Source organism: Pyrus communis, chromosome 1 (genome assembly GCF_963583255.1).
Source record: "Pyrus communis chromosome 1, drPyrComm1.1, whole genome shotgun sequence".
NCBI lineage: Eukaryota > Viridiplantae > Streptophyta > Magnoliopsida > Rosales > Rosaceae > Pyrus > Pyrus communis.
The window spans coordinates 9,019,448-9,043,881 of NC_084803.1; the positions used below are offsets into that span (position 1 = coordinate 9,019,448).

Consider the following 24,434-nt stretch of genomic DNA (forward strand, 5'->3'; position numbering starts at 1 on the left):
TTTAAAAAAGGCATATGTGTGTGACTGTGTGTGCAAACTATGAAGTTGACATGTACCTAATGTTTGTTGAAGGAAGATGACATAGCCATTGGCATATGTAATTATACAATTAGTTAGGCATGCAGTCCTTTTTGACTGAGTATCAAGATCCGAGACTGCGCGCGGCGGTTCTCCATTTTTTATTTCTTTCTCTCTTGCTTTCCAGTCAAATAGGGTTACGGACATTCGTGTGCGACACATGATGATGATTCTCTTACCAGAACAGGGCCAGTCGGTCAAATAACACAAAAAATTCTTGAGTATTTCGGAGTATCGGTGTGATAGAATAGTTAAATATTTCAAAGATTTTAATCGTTAAACTTTTAATTTTTATACTTCTAAATAAAAATTAGCAATTAAAAATCTGAAATATCCAAAAAAAATCCCCAAATACCCTCAAAACTTGTGTGCAAATTATAAGCATCAGCATATCATCATCTCAAACGATCAAAGTTAAGTTTTGATCGTACGTGCTGATTCCGTAGTTATCATCTAATTACTTAAAGTGCATGTTTGAGATCATCACCTTCATTCGATTTCAATCTGATGACTGTACTGCTGATTTCTCTACTTATTCTAATTAAATTGCGTTTGACCAGTGATCAATCCATATCTATTTTATGTTGAAAATCAGTTGACCAGCGATGTTGGATCCATATTTTACATGGGTTCATTAATTAATGCCTTAATGGTCAGTTTTAAATTGAATAATTTGCAGTGAAGGACGTTATATGAACATATATATATATATATATATTATAATTTATGACAAATTGCTTAAAATCGGTATAACAAACTGTTTAAAAGAATTTAGTTCATATACAAATTGAAAATGTTATATAAGTTCATATGATATTTGAGAAAATTTCCTATTTGCAATTTATTTAATCTTGCATCATCAAATACGGATGCAACTTGTAATCAATTTGGATTTAGAAGATTTTGATTAAAAATAAATTTTACGTGACAGAATTAAAAAGATTTTAATAGGTACTCTACAATTCTATATAAATTTTGGCAGATTCTTACTTTATCTTCTATTTGGTATGGGGTGAAAATAAATCAGAGGGAGAGGGTTGGGTTTTTTATGACATTTGGTATTTACACTACCCATCCTCAAATCTATCAAAGTCCCTCGCCCATACCTAGACATTTGTGGACTTTTTTAAAATCATAATCGACTACCTCTAGATTTGGATGTGTTTTTTAAAATCCTTTTAACTCCTAATTTGACAACACCATGATTTCAAAATCTTTGATAGTCTTTTAGAATCCTAATTGACTACACCTATTTTAAAATCTATTAAAATTTGTATCAAATCCTAATTTGACTAGACCTTCTTAATTTCTTCTTTGTGATGGGAATGAAGCTGATACAATATCGGTATTAATTAATTTGACAAAAACTCATTACAATATTTCAGAAAATCGATACGTAGAGATATATCCACTTTCAATAGGATTGATATACTCCAAGCAACACTCAACCATGGAAGCTCTACAAATAACTGCATCCATGTCAGTGTGCAAATCCATCACCATTGATAAGTGGTAATTAATCTTGATACAATCATACAACCTGATCGATATATGTCCTATGCTGTTGTAAAATCACGTACGACACACGTACATAATTCCCTTAATAATATATAGATCAATTATCTATATACAAGAATCTGGCATAAGCAGTCCAGTGCTGGTTCCACCAATGTTCTTGCACGATGACGTGGTAGCTTTATTCAGATATGTAAGCTTGATGTCTTGCAATCTAATCCCTGTACATGGAGTGCTAGGGCTGCAATAAAATGTTACTGCCTCTGCCGTTCCCGAAGTCCCTTGTATGTTTCTGTATGTCACTTGACTAATCTTCACACCCGAACTCTACAACAACAGAAAAACTAATAAGCTAACTAGATTGTTTATTATATGAAGAAAATTGAGGTTTCACCGTAAAATTAATTGGTAATATTAGAAGTAGCTTAACTCTTATAAGCCCTTACAAGGTTTACGCCATTGCGGCAAAGGGCCATCTGGATTTAATTTAATTTAATAGATATGTAATTAAGGGAATATAATATAGGATATTAACTTTACCATAGAAGGACAGCCTTGGTTATTGGGGCAATAATCCTGGTCAATGATGATGGGATTTTTAACGTTCCTCATTATGATGTTTTGGAAGAGAATGTTCTTAACGAAGCCAGTGCTGGGCCTGGCCCATGACTTTATTCGTACTCCATTGTCTGATCCACTGAACACGGCATTCGTTAGGGTTACATTTTGGACACCATCTTCCTTGAGATCCTTGCCTAGACTTCCAATGCTGCATTAGATACAGAGTCATCAGATTACATTCAGATATCATGAGAGACACTACTTTAATTCGTAATTAAGCTATTTTTGTGAATCAATGTTTAGGCTGGTTATTAATTAAGTTAATCTTTTCTACATCGGAGTCCATTACAATATCACATGCTAATTAAACCCATCCCAAGTTTGTGTTACTTAATAAACCCAACTTGTAAATAAATAAGACTGATCGACTGTACCTTACGCCGTGTCCTGGACCACACTTGATGTTGCTCATATAGAGGTTTCTGGTGCCTGGACCGATTGATATGCAATCGTCTCCGGTTTGCAAGATGCTGCCCGTGATGGTGACTCCGGTAGAGCTCTGCACATGAATGCCATCTGTGTTTGGGCTTTCACTCGGAGCGATCAGCTTCACGTTTCGAACGACCACATTGTTGCAGCTGTTGACTACAAGGTGGGTTGCCTGACTGTTGATCGATGTTAAACCACTTACCAGAACGTTGTTTGCCCAATTGAACGTTATAGACTGCACATACATATATTATTATTATTATTTTATTAGTATTATGTTAATTATATATATATATATATATTATATTAGCATGGTGTAATTATTATTAAAAGTGCATATTTATGCGTACTTACCCTAGCTCCAACAGGGCAACTCTTACCGGATTTCCTGCAAGCCCATAATGCAGCCCCCCTGGCATCGAGGGAACCACCGAGGACCCTAAGTCCGGTGACCTTAATGAATAAAATCCAGTAGCCTGAGTTTCCCAAAGCCCTATAGTCCGTGGGGGCCACAAGGGTTCCGTCTATTCGAACTGTAACTTGTCTGGTCTTGCATGGACCTCTAAACACCACAGCCTTCAACAAGAACCTTCCTTTGGGGATGTACATGACAGCATTTCCCTGCCCGGAGCTGCACGCCGATGCCCATGCCTTTACGAATGCTTGGGTCGAGTCCGTCTTCCCATCTGCTCGTGCACCAAACTTCATCACATTGTAGCTAACTGCCGCTGCATTGGAAGACTGCAAGAACAATATGCTGATCGTGAAAAACAGCATTACTGCTGCTACATAATAATTATGAATGTTGCCGCAGAAGCTTGATGTATAGGCCATTTTTGTGATGCTATAAGTACTTCAGATGTGGGGTTGGATATAAAATATATATGATTTCGATGGAATTAATTGGTATAAGTAATTGGATTGGGTTTGGATGCTGAAAAAGAAGCCGTACTTTGGAGGTATTTATAGTTGCTTATTATTCCATGATAGGTACCAGTACATATTCATATCATATATGTATGTGTATATTAGAGAAAGTCAGCGTAGGTAATTATAAAATGGTGGAGTGCAGGTGCAGCTTAATTATATGATAAAATTAACAAATCATCAAAAAGTATTATTGTATTTGCACGTCGCCGATCGATCGTTGGCTTTAGGGTTTAGGGTTAGATACATGTGTTAGGTAGTGATATGTACGGAGACATGAGACATATATGCATAATGCATGTGACAGCTTATACTTATATATACGCGCAGTAGAGAGAGAGAAAAGAGAGAGATTATTAGGCGGCGGGCAAATGGCATTATTAGCATGCATGTGATGATATATGATCGAAGTGATCTTTCCTAGTTTATTAGGGCTTTCCCATCTGGCAAGGCACTTGCGTACGTAAGGAATGAGATATATCCCTCATCTTATACGTATATATTGGTTTTGTATAACATGAGTTCATATATCCATCTAAGTTTTGCCACGTGACACGTGGAAGAAACCCGGAGCAGTGGCTGGCGGAGAAGTCGCCGATCAAACAGCCTTAAACACAGGTCAATATTATTAGTTCCCCTTCTACTAAAATCATGATTAACTGAATTAATTGACAACTTAATTAATTAAGCTAACACTACGTACGTACTGTGTGAATTGTACTGGAGGTCGAGGACAGACATTTCTCACCTCTATCACATTACTAATCTGTGGCTGCCAAACATATATGACATGGGCCATATGCTCTTGCTCATCACATACGTAATTAAATAGTAAATATATATTATACATGTTTATCATCGTCATCATTTCTTTTGCACCCCATTTTGACTTCAATCAAACTTTTAATGCTTTTTGGGTTTATAATTCTTAATCGCATACATTGTTTTCATGTAAACTTCTTCAGAAGTACGTAATTGCATTGCTTCATGAAGGGGGTGGATTAATACTTGTATACATGTATATGAATAACTAAATATTCAATAGTAAAGGGGTGAATCAATGTACAACATATTTTTAACTTGGCGACTGACCGTCATCCCTATTAATTCATAGGAATTAAAAAAAACAAAAAAGAAAGGGTGCCTAAAGATGCCTAGGCACCTGTTTAGACCCGCCTAGGTCATGTCTCTCAGTTAGACAAATAATAGATAACTTCCATTTTTGCATTTTATTTCCAATAATTTGTTAGACTTGTTGAATAGTACTTAGATCCTCATATTTTGAATATGTTCTAGTACTTTATAATTTATTTGTCATTCTATTTGCAATTTATATATCCCAATACATTTTTTATATTTTAAAGTAAAGTAGACATTTATTTATATGTTAAATAATAAATTTAATTAAAATTAAAAAAACTGCCTAGGCTTGGGTTAGCCTAGACACCTAGGTGCTAGATCCCTGCTAGCCTTACAACTAGCACATAGCGCCTTTTAAAACTTTGCTTATCGTGAATTAATTAGTCTCTCCTATATGACATTCTACACCGAATAATGCTATTTCAACAAATATATGGATTACATGTAAGTTATCTCTCTAACGGAAATAGACTCTAATTGTGCATGTGGGATCTACATGTATTTGTTAGATATTCGTAAGTGACGTAAGTCTAATCAGTAAATGCAGTAGTCCAAATGTTACCATTCTAAGCCTTGTGTATTACAATTTGATGACGGGGAGAGTTAAACTCCCTAACTCCATACATTAGATTTTATTTCCTAACTAAAGAAAGGTCCAAATATAGCTATCTATATTGTAATCCGAAAAGTAGAGAGATGCAACCTTATTCTTCAAATTAATCAAACTAAGTTATAAAGATAATTGATTTGTAAGGACAAGTTAAGAAGTTTGAGTTGTAAGCAACCATGTGAAACGGTTCAATTAAGTTGGGGAGCCAATAAAAATTACGATGCACGACTTTATTAATTTTTATCTATCTACACTACTCCATAATCATCATCAAGTTCATGAATGTTTTATTAAGTGCATGTTACGGACGTTGATTAATAACTAAATGCTAGTAGCTTATCTGCCGATTTTAACTTATGCTGAAAGAAATACTGGATATTATTATAAGAATAACTGAACTGAATTGAGGAAAGGGAAATGAACAATTTATATATTAATTATGCAAAATGCAACTTGCAAGGCTTGGAGACTTGGAGTCTATATATACAAACACAAACCTCTTTTTTTTTCTTATAATATAAAAATAACAGTAGTTAAACAGTAGTTTACATTGGGAATCATATATAGATCGACAAGGGAAAGGGAAGGGACATTAATATTATTAATTATCGTGTGTTTATGATTTGAGAATTCAGAAACAACTCCTTGGTATGATCACTCCGCTACTGCTCCCACCTGCATTGGCACAGTAGGACTTGGCTGCTGCCTTGAAATAAGTAAGCCTTATGTCTCGCACTTTCAGCCCCCAGCAGGGATTACTAGGGCTGCAAAAGAAATTCATGGCTACTGGCGCCGTAGATGTTCCCCTTATATTCGTGTACGTAACTCTACTGATCTTCACGCCAGAATTCTGTACATTCGTACGTAGATTACAAATTAATTAAAATGGAAACCTTGGCAACTAATCAAATACTTAGGAAAACATTAATTAGTACAACCTAGCAGAAATAAATATGATTGGTTACCTGACGAGGACAGCCTTGATTACTAGGGCAGTACTTTTGATCAATCATGATGGGGTTGCCGACGTTTTTCATGATAAGGTTCCGAAAAGAAATGTTTGTTACAAAACTATTGCTAGCTCTTGCCCATGTTTTGATCCGTACGCCGTTTTGGGTTTTAGTGAAGACTGAATTTGTTACCGTCACATTTTGAACTCCATCTTCATTTGCAGATGCACCAAGACTCCCAATGCTGTGAATACATAAGACGGAATTTGTTACCGTCATATTTCAAACATTAACGATACTCATGGATCGATGACTGAAATTCATTTGGGTTTTTTTTATACGTGAAAGCCCATGAATATTTCATGACAAATTTTATTAACTACATTAAAATATTTGAAAAATGTAGAGAAAAGAGAAAAGCAATATAATAGTTGCTTTGTAATTGTATGAATAAATTGACTAATATAAAACAAAGTGCGAGCTAACAATATATACAACGTATCACCTTGCTTAGCTCTCAAGACAGACTAACAAACACTAACAATCTCTAAACTGATCTGCTAAGTTGGACCATAAACCTCTGTTTTATCCCAACCACTCATATTTGGACACTTGTTACTAAAAAGTTTAATATTCGGGACTAAGCCCGTGGGCTTCTGAGTATGAATTATAACAATATATATTGATACGTAGGCGTGTGACTGTCATGTTTACCTTATTCCATGGCCAGGGCCACAGGCAATGCGTTCAATCCACAAATTCTTGGCGCCTTCGCCGATTGATATGCAGTCGTCTCCAGTCATAATAGTAGAGGCAGTGATGGTGACCCCCGTCGAAGCTTCTATGTGGATGCCATCCGTGTTTGGGCTTCCACTTGGGGCTCTTATATATACGTTTCTCACTGCCACATTCTTGCAGTTGTCGATCGCCATATGCATTATCTGGCTGTTCATCATTCTTAACCCGCGCACCACCGCATTATTACACCAATACAACGCCACTGACTGCATGCATGCAACGTCCATATAATTAATTAAGTATTAAAATATTAATTTGAATATATATATATATATATATATTATATATATATAATATATATATATATATATGTATGATTAGATATATATATGTACGTACCCTTGATCCTGCTGTGCAACTCTTGCCGGATCTCCTGCATCGCCAATATGAATTTGCCCTAGCATCAACGGTCCCTCCGTACACAAGGAGCCCTGTGACCCTTATGAACAAAATCCAAGTTCCCGTGTTTCCAAGTTCCCAATAATTAGTTGGGGCAACTAGACTAGCCGCCGCATCCATCTGAAACACAACTCTGCTGCTTCTGCATGGGCCACTAAACACTACCGGCTTTATCAAGAAACTGCCTCGAGGAACGTACAAGGTGGCACCGCCCCTAGCTGTCGACGAGCATGCCAATGACCATGCCCTAAGAAATGCTTTGGTTGAGTCTGTTCTCCCATCTCCTCTTGCACCGTAGCTAGCCACATTGTACGATGCACCCACTGCATAGTAATTTGACGATGATTCAAACAAGGATATCAAAAACACCAAAATAACAACAATCTTAGGCGCCATAAGAGCTTGATAGAAGGATGAAACTGTAATATCAGAATTGGACCCTATATATAGATGGAATTGAGATTTTTATTTTGGACCGACAGTTGGCTAACTTAAATGTTACTCCATTGTTATGGTGCACTCAACAATTAATGTGATGATCATATGTACTGTACGATACATGGTGGTACAGAAAGAGTTGTGTCGTTTTAATTAGATCGAATAATCACACATGATCATCATCTATAGATCAAGTTTCCATTGTATACATATATTATATATACTTTTTTTTTCATATATAAACTGCTAACCATGAATCGTACGTATTGCAGTGCGTAAATATATTCATATATAACCCTTATATATCATTGTTTATCAAATATTTGATGCAAGTGAAACTGGATATGTCTCCAAAGAGGCAACGTGGGAATTCTTAGAACCGGAGCATCGAGCATGTTGGCAAGGATTTTGCTAGGGTGGCTTACAGCAGAGAGGAATATTTTTGAGTATACTACACTTGAACGTATTCATATTCTGATATTCATATATGTGAAGCGTAATTGTATATGTTCATGACTTATGAGCCATATATGTGACATGGGGAAATTAGGAACTTACAGGGAAAAACTAATGAGATCCAAAGGCATGGGTAGCTTGCAATGCATCTTCTGGACCGCTGTACCTTATCTGAATTTGATCGTGGGCTAGCTTTCATTAAATTAAATATAAAAATATATAATTTGCTTATTAAATGTAAAGAGTCATTTCTTCTTACAAATAAATTAGAGTTTGACGTGTATTATGACCATTATCATAAAGAGGTACGGAGGTAGTTGAGGCATCTCCAATGGAGGTAGCAATTGGGTAGTAAAGTTAGATTTGCTATGTTCAAAGGGGACGTGGAGGGGGTGCGAAAGGTGCAGTCGCACATGGTTTCAAATTTGAAGGGGCCCCCAAAATTTTTGTCCCCTAATATTTATACGTAATAATATTCCATATTTAAAATTGATTTTGTTATGAAATAATATTCTATATTCAAAATTTGATTTTTTTAGCACTTTAAAATCTCATCTTACACTCCTTATAAGCGTAATTTTTTTCCTTTCTAAATATAAAAATTTAGAGTACAATAAGATATTTTGAGTGCCAATAACACACCATAAAAGACGGTATTTTTTCAATATTATTATATAATAATGTTACATATTCAAGTGAAAACTTTAAAGTTAGAGTTTTTGAAGTTTGTTTTCTTGTTTGATTGTTTAAGATTGAACTGCTTTTGATTACTTAGTGAACGTTATGTATGTAGCTCTTTTTACTTATTATAAATAACATTTTTAAACTTGCAATCACTGAGTGCTAAACTTTGTTTTGATTTAAGTGATTGTTTTCTAGCGTCAATACATTGTCCTACATTTTTTAAGACTATCTTAAGGAGGGGCGCTTTATAAATTTCGCACAGGGCCCCTAAAATCTTAGAGACGACCTTGGCTATGTTGTGTAGGAGAAATGCATCTCCAATGGAGGTAGCAATGAAATTAGTAAATTGAAGAATTAGTTAGCAACTGACCTTGCACTACCAACTGACCTTGTATATTTGCAAGGTCAGTTGCTACTTTCTTCAAGTTAGCAAATTGGGTCATGCAATATATTTTTATTAAAAAATATTGTTTAGTAAAGAGTTTGAAATATATAAGATGATTATTTTGTGGGAAGCTAGTTTTTGAGGGATATTATTGGGGTTAATAACAAAATAAGAAATATTGAAAATTTAACTTTCGCCCTCCAAACTCATATAATATTTATCTGAATAAAACCCAATGATCAGGATCCAACTAAGCAACTTACCAAATTAAATTTGTGTGTCTGTTTTTATATTTTTTGGATCCCTAATATACACCATCTAAGCCAGTATGAAAAGTTTTTGTAATTTTGTTTTAATTGATCACGTGCATTGAATTTGGCAAGGTCTTGTAGCCATGAAATATGGCTCTAGGTGGAGGAATTAATTTGGAAATTTTTTTAATTTCAACAATAAATTTCAATTTGAATATACCTAATTTAGTGTTTATTTTCAACAATATCTATTGTTTAATTTTACAAAAAAAAAAATTACCTACTATGAAAATTAATTTTATGAAAATAATTTACCTATAGTATAATTATATGAAAATAATTTACCTACTATGAAAATTAATGTGCCTACTTTTTAAATTTGTAACAAAATTAATTTACCTACTTCTTTTTATGGTATTAGTATACATAAATGTAGAATATATGTCCGTATATATTTGATCTAATTAGGTTTTGGATTGGAGGAGTTCACACAAAATTAAAAATATATAAAACAAATTAAATGTCTAAAAGAAACATATAATTATATGAAAATAATTTACCTACTATGAAAATTAATGTGCCTACTTTTTAAATTTGTAACAAAATTAATTTACCTACTTCTTTTTATGATATTAGTATACATAAATGTAGAATATATGTCCGTATATATTTGATCTAATTAGGTTTTGGATTGGAGGAGTTCACACAAAATTAAAAATATATAAAACAAATTAAATGTCTAAAAGAAACATATAGGAAATTTGGTGGCATGATTTTGTAAATAAACACAAATTCATGGACATCTTTTATCAAACATGACATCATATTTAAATTTTTTTTTTTTTGGTTAAACGATAGATTTTGTTAAATTAAATGTTAGATTAGCCACCAACGGGGTTTGAACCCACGCCGTCATGCAATAGCTCAACTCCTTTCCACTACTATGGTAGAAAGCCCCTTGCAAAATTTGGGTTTTATTTAGAAGTTATAATATATGTGGGTTTTTGTCTAGAGTTAAAGAGTTGCAAATGCTTAAATCTAAAGAACCCTAAGAAATATATAGGATGATTATGTTGTATAAATTTAGAGGGCGAAGAAGGGAGAGAGATCGACAAGGAGAAGAGAAGAAGAAAAGGACTTAAGGAATTCTATGAAATAAGAAACTTGCTCTCCGAGTAATACAATCACTAACAGAAAAGATCTTCTATGTCTCGTCATATATACATAATCTGCTATAATTCTAACTGCAACAGATTAAAATATTAATGTTATTTTAAGAGAAAAAGAGGGAAAAAAAGAAGGGGACGGTGGGGGGGGGGGGGGGGGGGGCGCGGGAGGGAATGTGGTGGGGTCAAGTTTTCGGGTTCCAATCTCTGTTCAAACTTGATGTCAGTCATAAGGCCCGGAAAGCAAATTAGGGCTACAGCTGAAACAAATGTAAAGCGAGATCAATTCATGGCTGGGACTGGGATTAGCTCTTTAAATTGAGCCCCTTCTCCAAGTCCAAATTCAGAAGGCTGGAAAGGAAAGCTACCATGCCCATCTACTAATTAAGATACTAGTTCCTTAATTAAGGAAATCCCCTACAGTAGCAGTACTATATATATATATATATATAGTAGCTAGGGTCGTCAAATACAGTTTTTTTTTAGTTTGATTTTTGGTCAAGTATATACTTTGTTAGCAGCAAGCAATTGGCTTGAGAAATCATGCTTATCAAAGTTGTTAACTTAACAGACGTACTTACTTTCGGTACATAATTCGGCATGGATATGGACCAAACTCTCGCTATTACTTGATAGTCAAGTTACTATTGCGACTACTGTTAAATTGCTTTATCTGAGTATGAGGTGGACAAGTAAATATATATATTAAGCACAAAAGGTCGCACACAGTTATCTATTAAGTGCTCGCATGACTTTTAATGCACAAAACTTGTGATCATGCATGCAATTTCAAAAGGTGGGCTAGCTTGCTCCACTAGTCCACTTTACCCGATGCATGTCATTATCTCCCCTGCACATAATAGTTAAGAAAAAGAGTTGGATGATACACAATATTTTCTTTGTTTCTAAGATCTAGTTCGTGTAAGAATGAAAACTATACACACTTACGCGCATATATATATATATATATATATATATGTACACATATATATATATAAGTAGTGGTGGAGTCAGAATTTTTAAATGGAGTCATAATATTAACAAAAAAAAAAATTATTAGGTCATTTCATCGAGCACCTAGTGGGCACCTGTCAATTCCTACTAACATATGCTGAAAGTTTATGCCAACATATGTTGACAACTATTATTATTTGTAGTGGCTTGTCAATGGTCGTTGTAGGATAATGTGAAGTTGAGTACTGCCAAGCCTTGTTAACTAAAGTATTTTAGTGAGCACATGGTATGCACAATAAAGTCGCATACAAAAAAGAGAGAAAAGGAAGACAAATATGATAGAAGAAAACAGAAGTAAGAGGTGGAGGTTTTTATTTGCCTTAACTGTTTATAGAGGTCAAATACAATGTACAATATACAAATATACAAACATGAGGTTTTTGAAGTTATTGGGATTAAGGGCAACCAATGACCCCATAGTGACTTTGCCATTGTACACACATAAGTGAAAAAGCAAAAAAGAAAAAACACTGTTAAGTATTTGAGTTATTCATTATATTACCAATTAATTAGTTTCAGAGTGAAACATCAACTTTTTTTATAGTATTAGTGCTTGTGGTTCATATATTGACCTTAGCGATTCACATGCTCCCTCGTATGTGAGGGAACGTGTTAAGAGTGTAAATCTCACATGAGAGAAATAAGAGACCTTGCATATTCTTATAAGAAATTTTATATATTACTAATTGATTTTATAATGAAACGTCAACTTGCTTCAAATTGTAGTAAGACTAACGTATGCAAGGTTCTTATTGGCTGCATGTCTGTTGTTTCTAAACTTCGTGTCTCCTTCATGTCTCTTCTTTATTTGGTCGACACACGTCCTTCAATATAATGCATGGTTAACTTTAGTAAAACTAGAATTCCCAAAAATCAATTGGGCACACCCACTCAAACCCGGCGACATGACCCCATCTTGTAGAGAATTTTTTTAATGTATCCAGAACACAGGTACATACGCCATAGGTCATTATAGGGATGCTTGAATTTTTTTTTTTTTTTTTACCCCTTCACTTATATAATAACATAAAACATTATGCCCCGTGTTCTAGGAACATTAAAAAATCTCCCCATTTCGTGGCTTCCCTCTCTCTTTATTTCTCTCTCATTAGCCGTCTACACTGCCTTGGTATTTTTAGTTTTTCTTTAATTTCTAATACACACAATAATAGAAATTAATAAACATGATTAAGTTAAAAAACATGTATCAAACAATTAGAGGAGGTACATATAAGAGACACGAAGTTTGAAGACAACAAAAATGCAATCGTTCCTATATATATATATATATATATATATATATATATATATATAGTTGAATTATGAATACATTTCGCACATAGCGTTACATAAAGGTCACACCAATCACATGGCTAAGGCTATATAGCACCACACAAACAAAAATTTCATGAAACAGGGAATCCCTGAACACAAGCAACCTGCATTCATGAGTCTTGCTGCCTAAGCCTAGCTAACACGGACAATTGGACAATTGGATATTGGACATTGGAGTACATGACATATATATGTTAGCATGCATGCAGCACTACTGCATGGGATCAAAAAGCTTGATCCCGACCCCGAGACAAAACATTCCTGGAAAGTTAATCAGACACCATCACTGGCTCCTTGTGACTGTGATCTGATCTGACAAGTGTGAATTGGCCAAGCTTAATTTTGGTGAAAACCCCAGAGCCAGCAATCTTTGTTAATTAATGCAGATTAATTAATGTGCAGGAAATTAGCCATTGTCGTGCATATGCATGTGAGAGCAACATAGAAGGAGGAGATGCAGATGCACTAATAATTATAAAATTAGAATAATGATTGTGTTCCTTGTGAAGAATTTACCTGTTCCTTCACTTGCGATTAACGAATCTTTACCGTTCGAACATCATAATTGGAACTGTTCTCTTTATCATCATCTATAAATCATACAAGCAAAAAGGTATTCAATTTGGAGATCGTTTAGTCATACATACGCGTCAAATCAATTAACGATTTTTATAACAAATAGCATCTCATGATGAACCTTCCAATATGAAAAGCTAAAACATCTCCAAATTGAATGATTTTTTTTAAAAGATGATCTTTATAATGATAAAGAGTGGACGATTTTGATAATAATCGATATTTAGACGTTAACGATTCGTAAATTGTAAATTAAAGAACAAGTAGGTTCCCTAGGATACATATTATCCATAAAATTGTTATCAATTCCTTCTAATTTGTATTATAATGTGACCAAACAATCATTATTGGATTAACTGGAATAAAAAAAAGAAGATAATAAATAAATAATTGTATTATAACATACATTAACCTAGCCATTAGCGCTTGTTATGGGGAAATAATTCGTACCCCGTACATCTCATGGAAAGACAAATAGTACATTAACGACTATAGCTATAGCTTTATATCATATCTTCATGACCACGTCATTAGTTATCAACTCAACGGATCTGCGCACATGCATGGCATTTTTGTGGGATACATTGACAAGTTTTATAGTTCTCTGTTCACATGTCAACCCTAGCTAGTCTAATCTTCTTCGTCCTCTATCTTTTCCATTCAGCTAATTTATACACATATTTTACCTCCAAGAACATAATCATTCATGCTACACATGCAGCTCATTAAAATTCTTTTAAAATAATTGAAAATGTTTTTAATAAAAGTGTTTTTGGAACCAATTCTTAGTATAATTGCAAATAAATTCTAGAAAAATACTTTAAAAACTTTATGCAAACACCAATTACGTGCTTCTTGCATGGAGCACATCAAATGCTTTTGGAACCCAAAAAACTTCACCAAAAAACGTCTTCAGTCATTTTAGAAACACTTTCAAAAGAGCCCATATTCACTTCTATATGTTGTGCTACGATTTATTCCACTATTGATACCTTGCTAATTTAATATCTAATTTAACAAATTTATCGGTTGACAAAAAAAAAAAAAAGATTAATAATTAATTTTCTATTAAATAGCGATTCAAACTTGGGTACGTGCTCCACAAACATTGATAATAAGTGTATTACTGCGCCAAGAGTTAAGACGATACAAGATCAATATTACATATAACTCATATATATATATATATATATATATATATATATCTTTGGATGCGGTCTCTAATTATCAATATTCTTTGACTGAAATCTTGTCTGTTTTTAGTTTTTTATCGAAGTTCCTGACATTAATGTAATAGTGTGTAAGTTACTATATTTTTTTAAATTAAAAATTGAAATTTGTTTTTGTTTATATTAATGAGATTTTAAATATAACTCATAATTTGTGGGATTAAAAATAAAAAAATATAAATTATACTCTCTATTATTGTGTGCGTGTAAATATGGGTACATTCATCAAAATTAACAATAAAAAAATTATTGTAACAAAACATGGGTACATTCTTCAAAACACAGAAAAAAAAGAAGATATTAGGCTTAATAACATTAGCAAATTTCTTCGATTAAACTTGACATAGATACATTCTCAAATCAACAAAAAGAATGCACCCGTATAAGTTTAAAAATGGATTAAAATTTTTTGATGGATTTTATATTAAAAAATTAGGTACATTTTATAATAAAAAAAGGTACATTTTACATATAACAAATTGATATATTTAAGAATGGGTACATTTAAGATTAAAAAAATTGAAAATTATATGAATGGGTACATTTAAGATTAAAAAATTGAGAATCTTTTTATCAAAAACTAATAGGTACAAACTTATTCTAATTATTATTATTATTTTTTTTTGAAATGTTTGAATTGAAAATTAATTAGAAGTTTAATAGAGGTGTGAGTATTAAAAGCCTAAATAAATTACTAATTTCTATTTTATAAAATATGTAATAAACATGTAAATTCATTATCGCATTAATGCTTGAGACTTTAGTCAAAATTTGAAAACTAATAAGGTCTCAGTCAATGAACATTAGTAATTAGAGACCGAATACTAATTTTTCCTGTAATATATACATACATATATGATATTAACATCCAGAAAGGATTCAACATCACCAGGTATTGAAGCATGTTGCTCAATAATTTGTTTGACCTAAATATGAAAAATTTATCCGAAACTTATGTATATGCGTATATAATATGTTCACAACATTAACATGGGGTGTTTGCCTGTAGTTTGGGCTCACATGGCTTACTCTGATTAAATGATTAAGTTTACATATATATATATATATATATGTATGTATGTATGTATATATCAAGCTGACCAACAAAATAATATTGCCACTAGCTTTGGAGGGCTTGAGATCGAAACCCCAAATCATGCCCTAAACTCGTGGAAGCAAGCCAAACACTAAGACAGGGAAGTAAAGTTGATGCAATCCAAATTTTATTGGTGAAATTAAAAATTAAAACATTAATAATCCCAGGAATTTCTCTTGTTGCTAGCTAGAAGCCTAGAAATACATAATTTTATTCTGCGTTACATTCAATTAGGATTGGAGGCTTCACATGCAGTGTAGTCGCATGGATCCAACATTTTTATGTACGTATATGAGATATTCTGCTAGCTCCAATTAAACATAACCTCAAAAGGAAAAGACAAAGCGCCCTTTCGATGTTCCAGCCTTCCAGGGTTTCTAAAAGCTTTATATTTATATATTTTGTACGCAGATAGAGGTGGCCGGATTATAATTTGTTTGTGTGACCCATCTGCCAATTTTTTTTAATTCTTGTAGTTATATCAGATCATTCGAGGAGCCTGAATTTATGCAGATAAATTACACTTCAGAAAATATGTTTTTTTTGGGGCTTTTTGATCCCGGTCTATTTCCTTAGAGTGATGATGGGTGAAGACCGAAGTCCACGCCTCCACATGCATAATCTCCACAATTGCGGTCTAGAATTGAAAATTATACAAAATTACCCATCATTAGAAAATATTTTTGCTCCCCATCCTCAATAGTGCTCACTATCATATTTATCAATATTTATCATTTTTAAATAAGTTTAAGTTTCAAAATCTATATAATAGATAAACAAAATCTCAAAATTTAGACCAATCTAATCATCATAAATAGTATGATGAGCAAAAATGCAGCCCACGTCATTATCTTCAATCACACCATCATTGTCAACGGCTCCATAATTGCAAACATTATAGTTACATCAATCTTCTTATTATGAGAACTCAAATTCCCATCAATTAAATCATGTCACATCAGTTTAAAACTCACAAATTTGTTTTTATCTTTCAATGAGTAAAATTATGGTTTAGATATCTTTTTTTGAAGAAACGGTATTGTGAATGCAAATTTATTCCTCCTTCATCTTGGACAAAATTGTACCTACAAAACAAATAACACCTTAAGTTAAAGCCAAGAGCCTCACGCGTCCACGATGAATGGGGGGGCCTTGGGCGAAGAACCTCCGATGCCAAAATTAGAATTTAGAGAGAAAAGTGTTTGAGAGTTTTGGAGAATTTTAGCAAGAGTGAAGACTTAGCTTTTTAGAGAAAAATGAGGTTCAATATATAGAGCATGGCCGGTCCCTTTTGGAGAAAAAGTGGTCGGCCCTTTGGGGTATTTTTGGTGTGTAATGGGTGATAATTTGTGTAATGGATGATTAATTGGTATAATGGGTGATTTAATTGATGATTAATGGATTAATTAGGAAATAAATCCATTAATTAACTCTTCATAGAAAGATTTAGGGAGAAGAAAACATTGCATGGAATACATAGGCAAAGCATGAGCCACTGTTTTCACCAATAATTCACGTCCCGCACTACTCAAATGTCCTCCCTGCCAACTTTGTAATTTCTTCCAAAGCCTTTCTTTCACATACGCAAATGTTTCCTTCTTCGATTTCCTAATTAGCACTGGCAAACCCAAATATTTATCATGGAACTCCACCCTCCTCATGCCGAGACAGTCGGCAAGCAACCACTTGTCATAGCTCGTAAGATTGGGACGAAACGAGACAACTCTTCTCGAAGTTCACTGCCTGTCCAGAGGCCATCTCATACGTTCGGAACACATGTTTAATTTCCTGACACTCACTAAGAGTACCATGGGCAAAAAGAAAGCTATCATCAGCGAAGAAGAGGTGGTGATACTAGGACATCTTGTTGTAATTTGTGTGGGTTTATTGATATAATAAACTTGACTTGGGTAACTTTCATGTTAATCAAGCTATGTTAGAGGTTTAGTACTTTCAAGTAGAATTATAAAATGTATTAATTGTAGGTAAATATTTTGGCAATCAACCTTCGTTGTAGGTTTAATGGATATAAAAACCTTAGTTGCCGGTAATATTGTTAATCAGTCCTTGATGAAAATTAGTGGTCTTAATCTACTTGGGATGTAGGTTTGTAGATTTAACCACGTAACTTGGTTTGTTTACATTATAACATTTTTGAAGCATAAACAATTCCAAAGAGGTATATGCGTCCCAATAATATTGTACAGTTAAACAAAAAAAAAATTGGAACAGCGGACATCAAGCCATAAAATATGGCAAACTGAATATGAGACCTAATGATGCAATCTCTACGGTTTGAATGCCTACAAATGTTAGGGATAATTGGGTGATTGAAATATTATTAATATAAGGATAATAATATTAGGGAGACTAAATTTGCAAATTAAATGATGTGTCAGTAATAAGAATGAACACATTTATCAATGCTTAAGTAATAATTCAATCATCAGTTTCTATGTCATTTAACTTGCAAAATTTAGTGTCATGATCCAAAACTGGAATATGATGCGTTGGAGAGGGAGAGTCAATGGACTTAAATCTGTAAGCAACAATTAATGGATTACTTCTTATAATTGACCATAGTTTTGGAGTTAAATCTAATTCTCTTTTTTTTTTCTTTTTTTTCCAAGTAAGGGATTAAGTGTACCTAACAAGGGACCAAAATCAAACACTGGCAAGGGTTCAATAAAAGTTTATCTTATTAATTGAAGATAACAATTGTGGTAGTATAAAAATTCGTCATCTTTAATCTTGACGAATTTGTAACTACAAAACAATTAAATACCTTTGATAAATAACCAAAGTCACACGCCCAAGGAGTTGGGGGTGACCAATGTATCTTTGATGCCTAATTTAGTTTCTCTAAAAAGAGTCTGAAAAGAGAGAGAGTTTGTAACTTATTGCGTAATAAAAGCTTATAAAAAATTGGTGGAGAAATAAGTATTTATAGGAAGATAGCTGGTCACATGTGTAGGAATTGACATGCCACGTGTCGATGTCCATTTGGCAAAGGTGTGTTATTTGTTGAATGAAGTATGAAAGAATTATTCCGAAAATGTATACTATTGAATAAATAATATCTTGGAATTGTCTTGTGGAATCCCGGATTGGATTTGATTGTGATTCCTTATTTCATTGAGTTGGTCTTGAATTAGGATAGTGTGCATAAAGCCTGTGACTTCTTTTCCTTGTCATGGGTAGAGCTTAGAGAAGTTGTAGTGAGCAACTCAGATCTTTTTTAGAGTTGAACTACGCATGGAACGAATGTGGATCTCGCCAATTTAATTATGGCATTCTTGTCTCTCGTGGGTTAAAATTCACGTGTCAACTCTAAAATTTTCTGTATTATATTTTGCTCCACAACAATCACATTTTAAATTTGCATGAAGGAAAAGAGAGTTGCCAGAAAGAAGATAAAAATGTACTGCGTAAATAGGAGAAACAGTTATAGCAGCTACTTTATACAGTTAGGCAGTTTATAACAACCTTTAGGTTTGAGAAAGTGTATGAAATGATTGATTAGGATATAAAGATTAGCCTGATCAGGAAGGAACCACATCCAATGACAAACACCAAATTAAAGCTATTAAAATAGTAAAACCCAAGAAACCAATGAAACACTCAAACATGATGCATTGAATGGGAGGGGGAGGATGCGTGTGGAAAGTGGGGTCCGTGCATGCATATTGCCAAGTTCTCTGAATTCAAATAATATTACATAAATAAGGATTCAACCAACAGAATCAGCAGAGGGGAAGGGAGTTGTGTTGTGTTAGTTGGAGATGCATTCCATACTATAGGAGATATAGCCCTGGGTTTTGGGCATGACACGCCGCCGCTTGCTTCTCCGTTTTCTACTCCATTCGCATGCACTTGTCACGTCCTCTGCGTCTGCCCCTACCCCATGTTGCTAATGCTTTTTCTCCCTCCTATCACACAAGTATAATTACGTACATATCCTCCAGCTTCCTTCAAATTACAACCCTACGTACCCAACCTAACAAGGCTGGCAAAATGTTGAATTGCATTCCCACATACATATAATATATAATAATATATATATATATATATATATATTTGTTGGACTTTCTCACATGTATGAGGAGTGCTGCAGTGCTCTTCTGTATGTTGTCCGTTAATATTGTTGCATAAACTGATCATCCAAAAGCAGAAGATGGATAAGGTTGGGAGATCCTGCAAATATTTATGTGCGGTAGAAGTAGTCCAACTCCCACCACAAGTTTGGTTTCAGTACTTTCCTATAGGAGAGCACAAAATGAAAGCACATATATAAACTGTGCTCAGTTGTCCTATAACCTGTTCGATATTTTGTCCAGTGACCTGTTTGATATTATTATGGAAAAGAAAAAAACCATTTAAAAAACATGGACTAAGTAACCTATGTATTTTGGAATCCTATGGGAATCTGTAACTGGTCTTTATTATGCAATTAGGTGGACCAATAAGCAGAACCATAATTACAGTAAAAACATATTCCTTCGACCACAGTATTACCAACCAACAACAAAATTAACAAGCTTATCTTGCTTAATTGTTAAAGAAATAATAGTAATAATGTGTCTTTCAACTATTTTTGAGAAAATGGAAGACAATTTTATCTTATTTTTAGCATATTTGATCTTCCAAGAGAGAATTAAGATATAAAATGAATGACGGTTTGTATTAAGGGCATTAAACGTGAAGTAATCACAGAGATATGAAATGCAGAGAGGTGAAATGTAGAGGTGTGTGAACAGATGAGGGCATTGAACTTGCGCTTCAAGCAACCAAGCTACGTACTATACAATAATGCTATAGGAAAAGGTAGAAATGGAAGAGCATAACATCGGCATCCTAATATAGTAAACCGTAAAGAAAGATGAACTTTTCAGAAATGGAGGTGGCCCAAGTCAGGTGTTTTGGTGTGCACTGGTGCATAGTTATACTATATACGTGATTACAGTACTCCAAGTCGCAATACGTAAGGTCATTTTTGTAAAGTAGATCCCAAAAAAATAAAGAAATAAACCTACGTAAGGTGATTTCGGCGCCGCTTGCTTGCTTGCTTTTTCATTTTTATTACCTGATTAACCGGTCTATTATTTATTACGTCCATTTCTTCATTTTACCCCTATAAATACCCCTCAAACCGTTCCAACTTCCCCACCACCACAACTCTCTCCCTCCTCAATCTTCATCTCACTCATTTTTTGAAACCAGAAAAACCTGAAACCCTTTTAGTCTACACAGCTAGCACAAATGGCAAACCCCAAAAGCCTCTCGCACCCAGCTGCAGTAGTTCTTGCGTTGATGATGATGGCTGCAAGTATTACTAGTGTGGATGCTGCAGCCGCCACATTCAGTGTGAGCAGTTTAGGAGCCAAAGCAGATGGCAGGACTGACTCCACACAGGCCTTCCTCTCTGCTTGGGCCAAAGCTTGTGCCTCCCTCAACCCTGCTGTCATCTATGTCCCAGCAGGGAGGTTCTTGCTTCGCAATGCTGTGTTCTCTGGGCCATGCAAGAACAACGCCATCACCTTCCGCATTGCCGGCACCCTCGTGGCCCCATCTGATTACCGGGTCATTGGAAACGCCGATAACTGGCTTTTCTTTCAGCATGTCAATGGGGTCACCATTTCCGGTGGAGTTCTCGACGGTAAGGGCACCGGCTTGTGGGGTTGCAAGTCATCAGACCAGAGTTGCCCCAGCGGAGCAACCGTAAGTTTAACTTAATCACTTATTTCATCGATAGTTAATTTTTTTTAAAGAAAAGTTGCAACGTCGTCAACAGTCTCCCAGTACCTTTCATTTATATACAAGATCTTAAGTTATTAACCATTTATCTATATGATTACGTGCATGCATCAAGTAAAAATTAAGTTAATTAGGTGGCCACTTAAGGAAGTGATCAATTAGTGGAGCATTATTAAACTATTAATTGGTCAGTTTCCACCGGTTGCGTACCAATGACGGTTTTTTTCATTAATTACTTTTTTTAACTATTTATGGTTCGTTCGGTTTTCTGGGAAATAGGATTAAGCACAGGTAGTGATCCTAATTAAAGGGCATTAGTCTCATTATGTTCTTACTTCTAAAGACCTAGCTTGAGTTCTTGTACATGAAGTTGCATAAATAATGCAATGTTCATGCGCAAGAGAGACATTTTAATAGAATGAATTTTTCGTCACCATGATGTTCCTGGACATTAATATAAAATTATGTGAATAGAGTTTTATACATAATTTTATCAATGTTCCGAGATACCACCGTGGTAGTAATTCAACTAAGTTCTTCTCTATTCATGTTTCTAGCAATATATAATGCATCCACATGTGAATTTGCATAATCTTCCGTCCATCCCTCGCACGATTTCTTACTCAATCTCATGCCTTCACTAATTGTCAGAACAAAGGAACAATATCATAAAATTGATGATAAATAACCCCACAAATGCATGTGCTTGTATGATATTATATAAATGATAATTTCAAACGTCAAAATACCATTTATTTTATAACCAATTGCTTGCACTAGAGAAATTATATATTAATAAGATCAAGTTCCATTTAGATTTAATACTTTAGTTAATACCAACTTATGTACTAGATTGTATATAAGACTTGATTTGTGTAAATTAATCATTGTGCAGACACTGGGTTTTTCCAACTCAAACAACATTGTGGTGAGTGGATTAGTATCACTAAACAGCCAAATGTTCCACATTGTCATCAACGGCTGCCACAATGTGAAAATGCAAGGTGTCAAGGTTATCGCCGCCGGCAACAGCCCCAACACCGATGGTATCCATGTCCAATTGTCATCTGATGTCACCATTCTCAACTCCAAAATTTCAACCGGTGACGATTGTGTCTCAATTGGCCCCGGCACCACAAATTTGTGGATTGAAAACGTGGCTTGTGGACCCGGCCATGGAATCAGGTATGTATCTAGCTACATAAAAAAATGTATACAATATGTAGCTAGGTTAATGTATCATAATTTTGGTTTTTGATACTCTTCCAATTAAGTTAACAATATTTGTTTGTGCAGCATTGGGAGTTTAGGGAAGGACCAACAAGAAGCTGGTGTACAAAATGTTACGGTTAAAACAGTTACATTCACTGGTACTCAAAATGGCGTAAGGATCAAGTCTTGGGGGAGACCTAGCACTGGATTTGCTAGGAACATTCTTTTCCAGCATATTGTGATGACCAATGTTCAAAATCCAATCGTTATTGATCAACATTATTGCCCTAACAACAAAGGTTGCCCCGGCCAAGTTTCCGGAGTTAAGGTCAGCGATGTGACATATCAAGACATTCATGGTACATCGGCGACGGAAGTGGCAGTGAAATTCGATTGTAGTTCCAAGTATCCTTGCAACAGGATCAGACTGCAAGATGTGAAGCTCACTTACAAGAACCAAGCAGCTGAAGCTTCATGCAGCCATGCAGGCGGAACAACTGCCGGTACAGTTCAGCCTACAAGTTGTCTGTAACCGGACTCGTAGTTTTTGCCCTCTAGTCCTACTCACTCGTGGAACTAGTTGGTATATAGGAACTAAAGAAGATTACTAGAGTAGTAGCTAGCTATAGCTCTAGCTCTAGCTCTAGGTCGTTGATGTATTGAAAATGTATTTTGCTTGTGCCTGCGGTGTTGGCAGCCTATTGGGCTTCCCTAGAGCCTGGCCTTGCATCATCCAAACCCCCTTCATGGAGAGAGACTCTCCCTTGCAGACGGTGGTTTTATATGGTAAATTGTTGTTATTTGAAGTGATAAATGCAATATAAATTAAAAGTAAATGTATTGTTTTGGGTGTGATTTTTTTTTTTGTTTAATAATTTATTTTAGGGATTTGGTTTGTTTGGAAATTTGTAGATTTTAGTTCTGACGAGGGTATGCATATTTTGGAGTAATTTTTCTTAATATTAGAAGGGTAATATTAGAGAGACTAAATTTGTAGATAAAATTTCGTAAATTAAATGACAAAATTTCCAAATACTCTGTTTAACGTTTGCTCAGTTCGGCCGTGCTAGGTGGCAAGTAGATTCTATATAACTTAAGGGTCTGTTTGGTAGGTTGGTTGAAATAGTTTCTAATCAATTAAATAGACTTGAATCTAGTCCGTTGTTTGTTGTGTCAAAATGTGAGATAGAAAGAACAGAACTGGACATGATGGATTATAAATCCAAAATAAAATGGATTATCTAATTTATCCTTATATGTGAGTTACAAATCATTGCTAATCCAATTTTATCCTATGGCACAATTTAAAAAAAAACAAACAAAAATAACTTAGGGGGTTTAAGTGGGCTTAGTTTGGCCGGGCCCAGTACG

At 34.4% G+C, this 24,434-nt stretch overlaps 3 protein-coding genes across 3 annotated transcripts; 1 reads left to right on the forward strand and 2 right to left on the reverse strand.

The window, feature by feature from the left end:
- Nucleotides 1-1,701: 1,701 nt before the first annotated feature.
- On the reverse strand, nucleotides 1,702-3,477 carry LOC137725717 (polygalacturonase-like). The gene is made up of 4 exons (XM_068464524.1): nucleotides 2,998-3,477; nucleotides 2,589-2,878; nucleotides 2,134-2,362; nucleotides 1,702-1,920 (listed from the first exon to the last, which is right to left on the reverse strand). Exons 1-4 carry the CDS (start codon nucleotides 3,475-3,477, stop codon nucleotides 1,702-1,704), a joined length of 1,218 nt encoding a protein of 405 aa, XP_068320625.1.
- A 2,474-nt stretch (nucleotides 3,478-5,951) lies between these two features.
- On the reverse strand, nucleotides 5,952-7,863 carry LOC137729510 (polygalacturonase). Its single transcript, XM_068468477.1, has 4 exons — nucleotides 7,408-7,863; nucleotides 6,985-7,274; nucleotides 6,286-6,514; nucleotides 5,952-6,170 (listed from the first exon to the last, which is right to left on the reverse strand). Exons 1-4 carry the CDS (start codon nucleotides 7,861-7,863, stop codon nucleotides 5,952-5,954), a joined length of 1,194 nt encoding a protein of 397 aa, XP_068324578.1.
- A 13,459-nt stretch (nucleotides 7,864-21,322) lies between these two features.
- On the forward strand, nucleotides 21,323-23,874 carry LOC137717050 (polygalacturonase-like). Its single transcript, XM_068456369.1, has 3 exons — nucleotides 21,323-21,815; nucleotides 22,747-23,036; nucleotides 23,148-23,874. Exons 1-3 carry the CDS (start codon nucleotides 21,357-21,359, stop codon nucleotides 23,593-23,595), a joined length of 1,197 nt encoding a protein of 398 aa, XP_068312470.1. The 5' UTR covers nucleotides 21,323-21,356; the 3' UTR covers nucleotides 23,596-23,874.
- Nucleotides 23,875-24,434: the final 560 nt, after the last annotated feature.

Bases quoted from the DNA above. Each gene is read 5' to 3' on its own strand.
- LOC137725717 (XM_068464524.1), bottom strand. From the start codon at position 3,477: ATGGCCTATACATCAAGCTTCTGCGGCAACATTCATAATTATTATGTA. The intron at 2,879-2,997 runs GTAAGTACGCAT...ATGTATGTGCAG, and splicing joins GTTGCCCTGTTGGAGCTAGG to TCTATAACGTTCAATTGGGC. The intron at 2,363-2,588 runs GTACAGTCGATC...TATCTAATGCAG, and splicing joins GGTCCAGGACACGGCGTAAG to CATTGGAAGTCTAGGCAAGG.
- LOC137717050 (XM_068456369.1), top strand. From the start codon at position 21,357: ATGGCAAACCCCAAAAGCCTCTCGCACCCAGCTGCAGTAGTTCTTGCG. The intron at 21,816-22,746 runs GTAAGTTTAACT...ATCATTGTGCAG, and splicing joins GTTGCCCCAGCGGAGCAACC to ACACTGGGTTTTTCCAACTC. The intron at 23,037-23,147 runs GTATGTATCTAG...TTGTTTGTGCAG, and splicing joins GGACCCGGCCATGGAATCAG to CATTGGGAGTTTAGGGAAGG.
- LOC137729510 (XM_068468477.1), bottom strand. From the start codon at position 7,863: ATGGCGCCTAAGATTGTTGTTATTTTGGTGTTTTTGATATCCTTGTTT. The intron at 7,275-7,407 runs GTACGTACATAT...GCATGCATGCAG, and splicing joins GTTGCACAGCAGGATCAAGG to TCAGTGGCGTTGTATTGGTG. The intron at 6,515-6,984 runs GTAAACATGACA...ATGTATTCACAG, and splicing joins GGCCCTGGCCATGGAATAAG to CATTGGGAGTCTTGGTGCAT.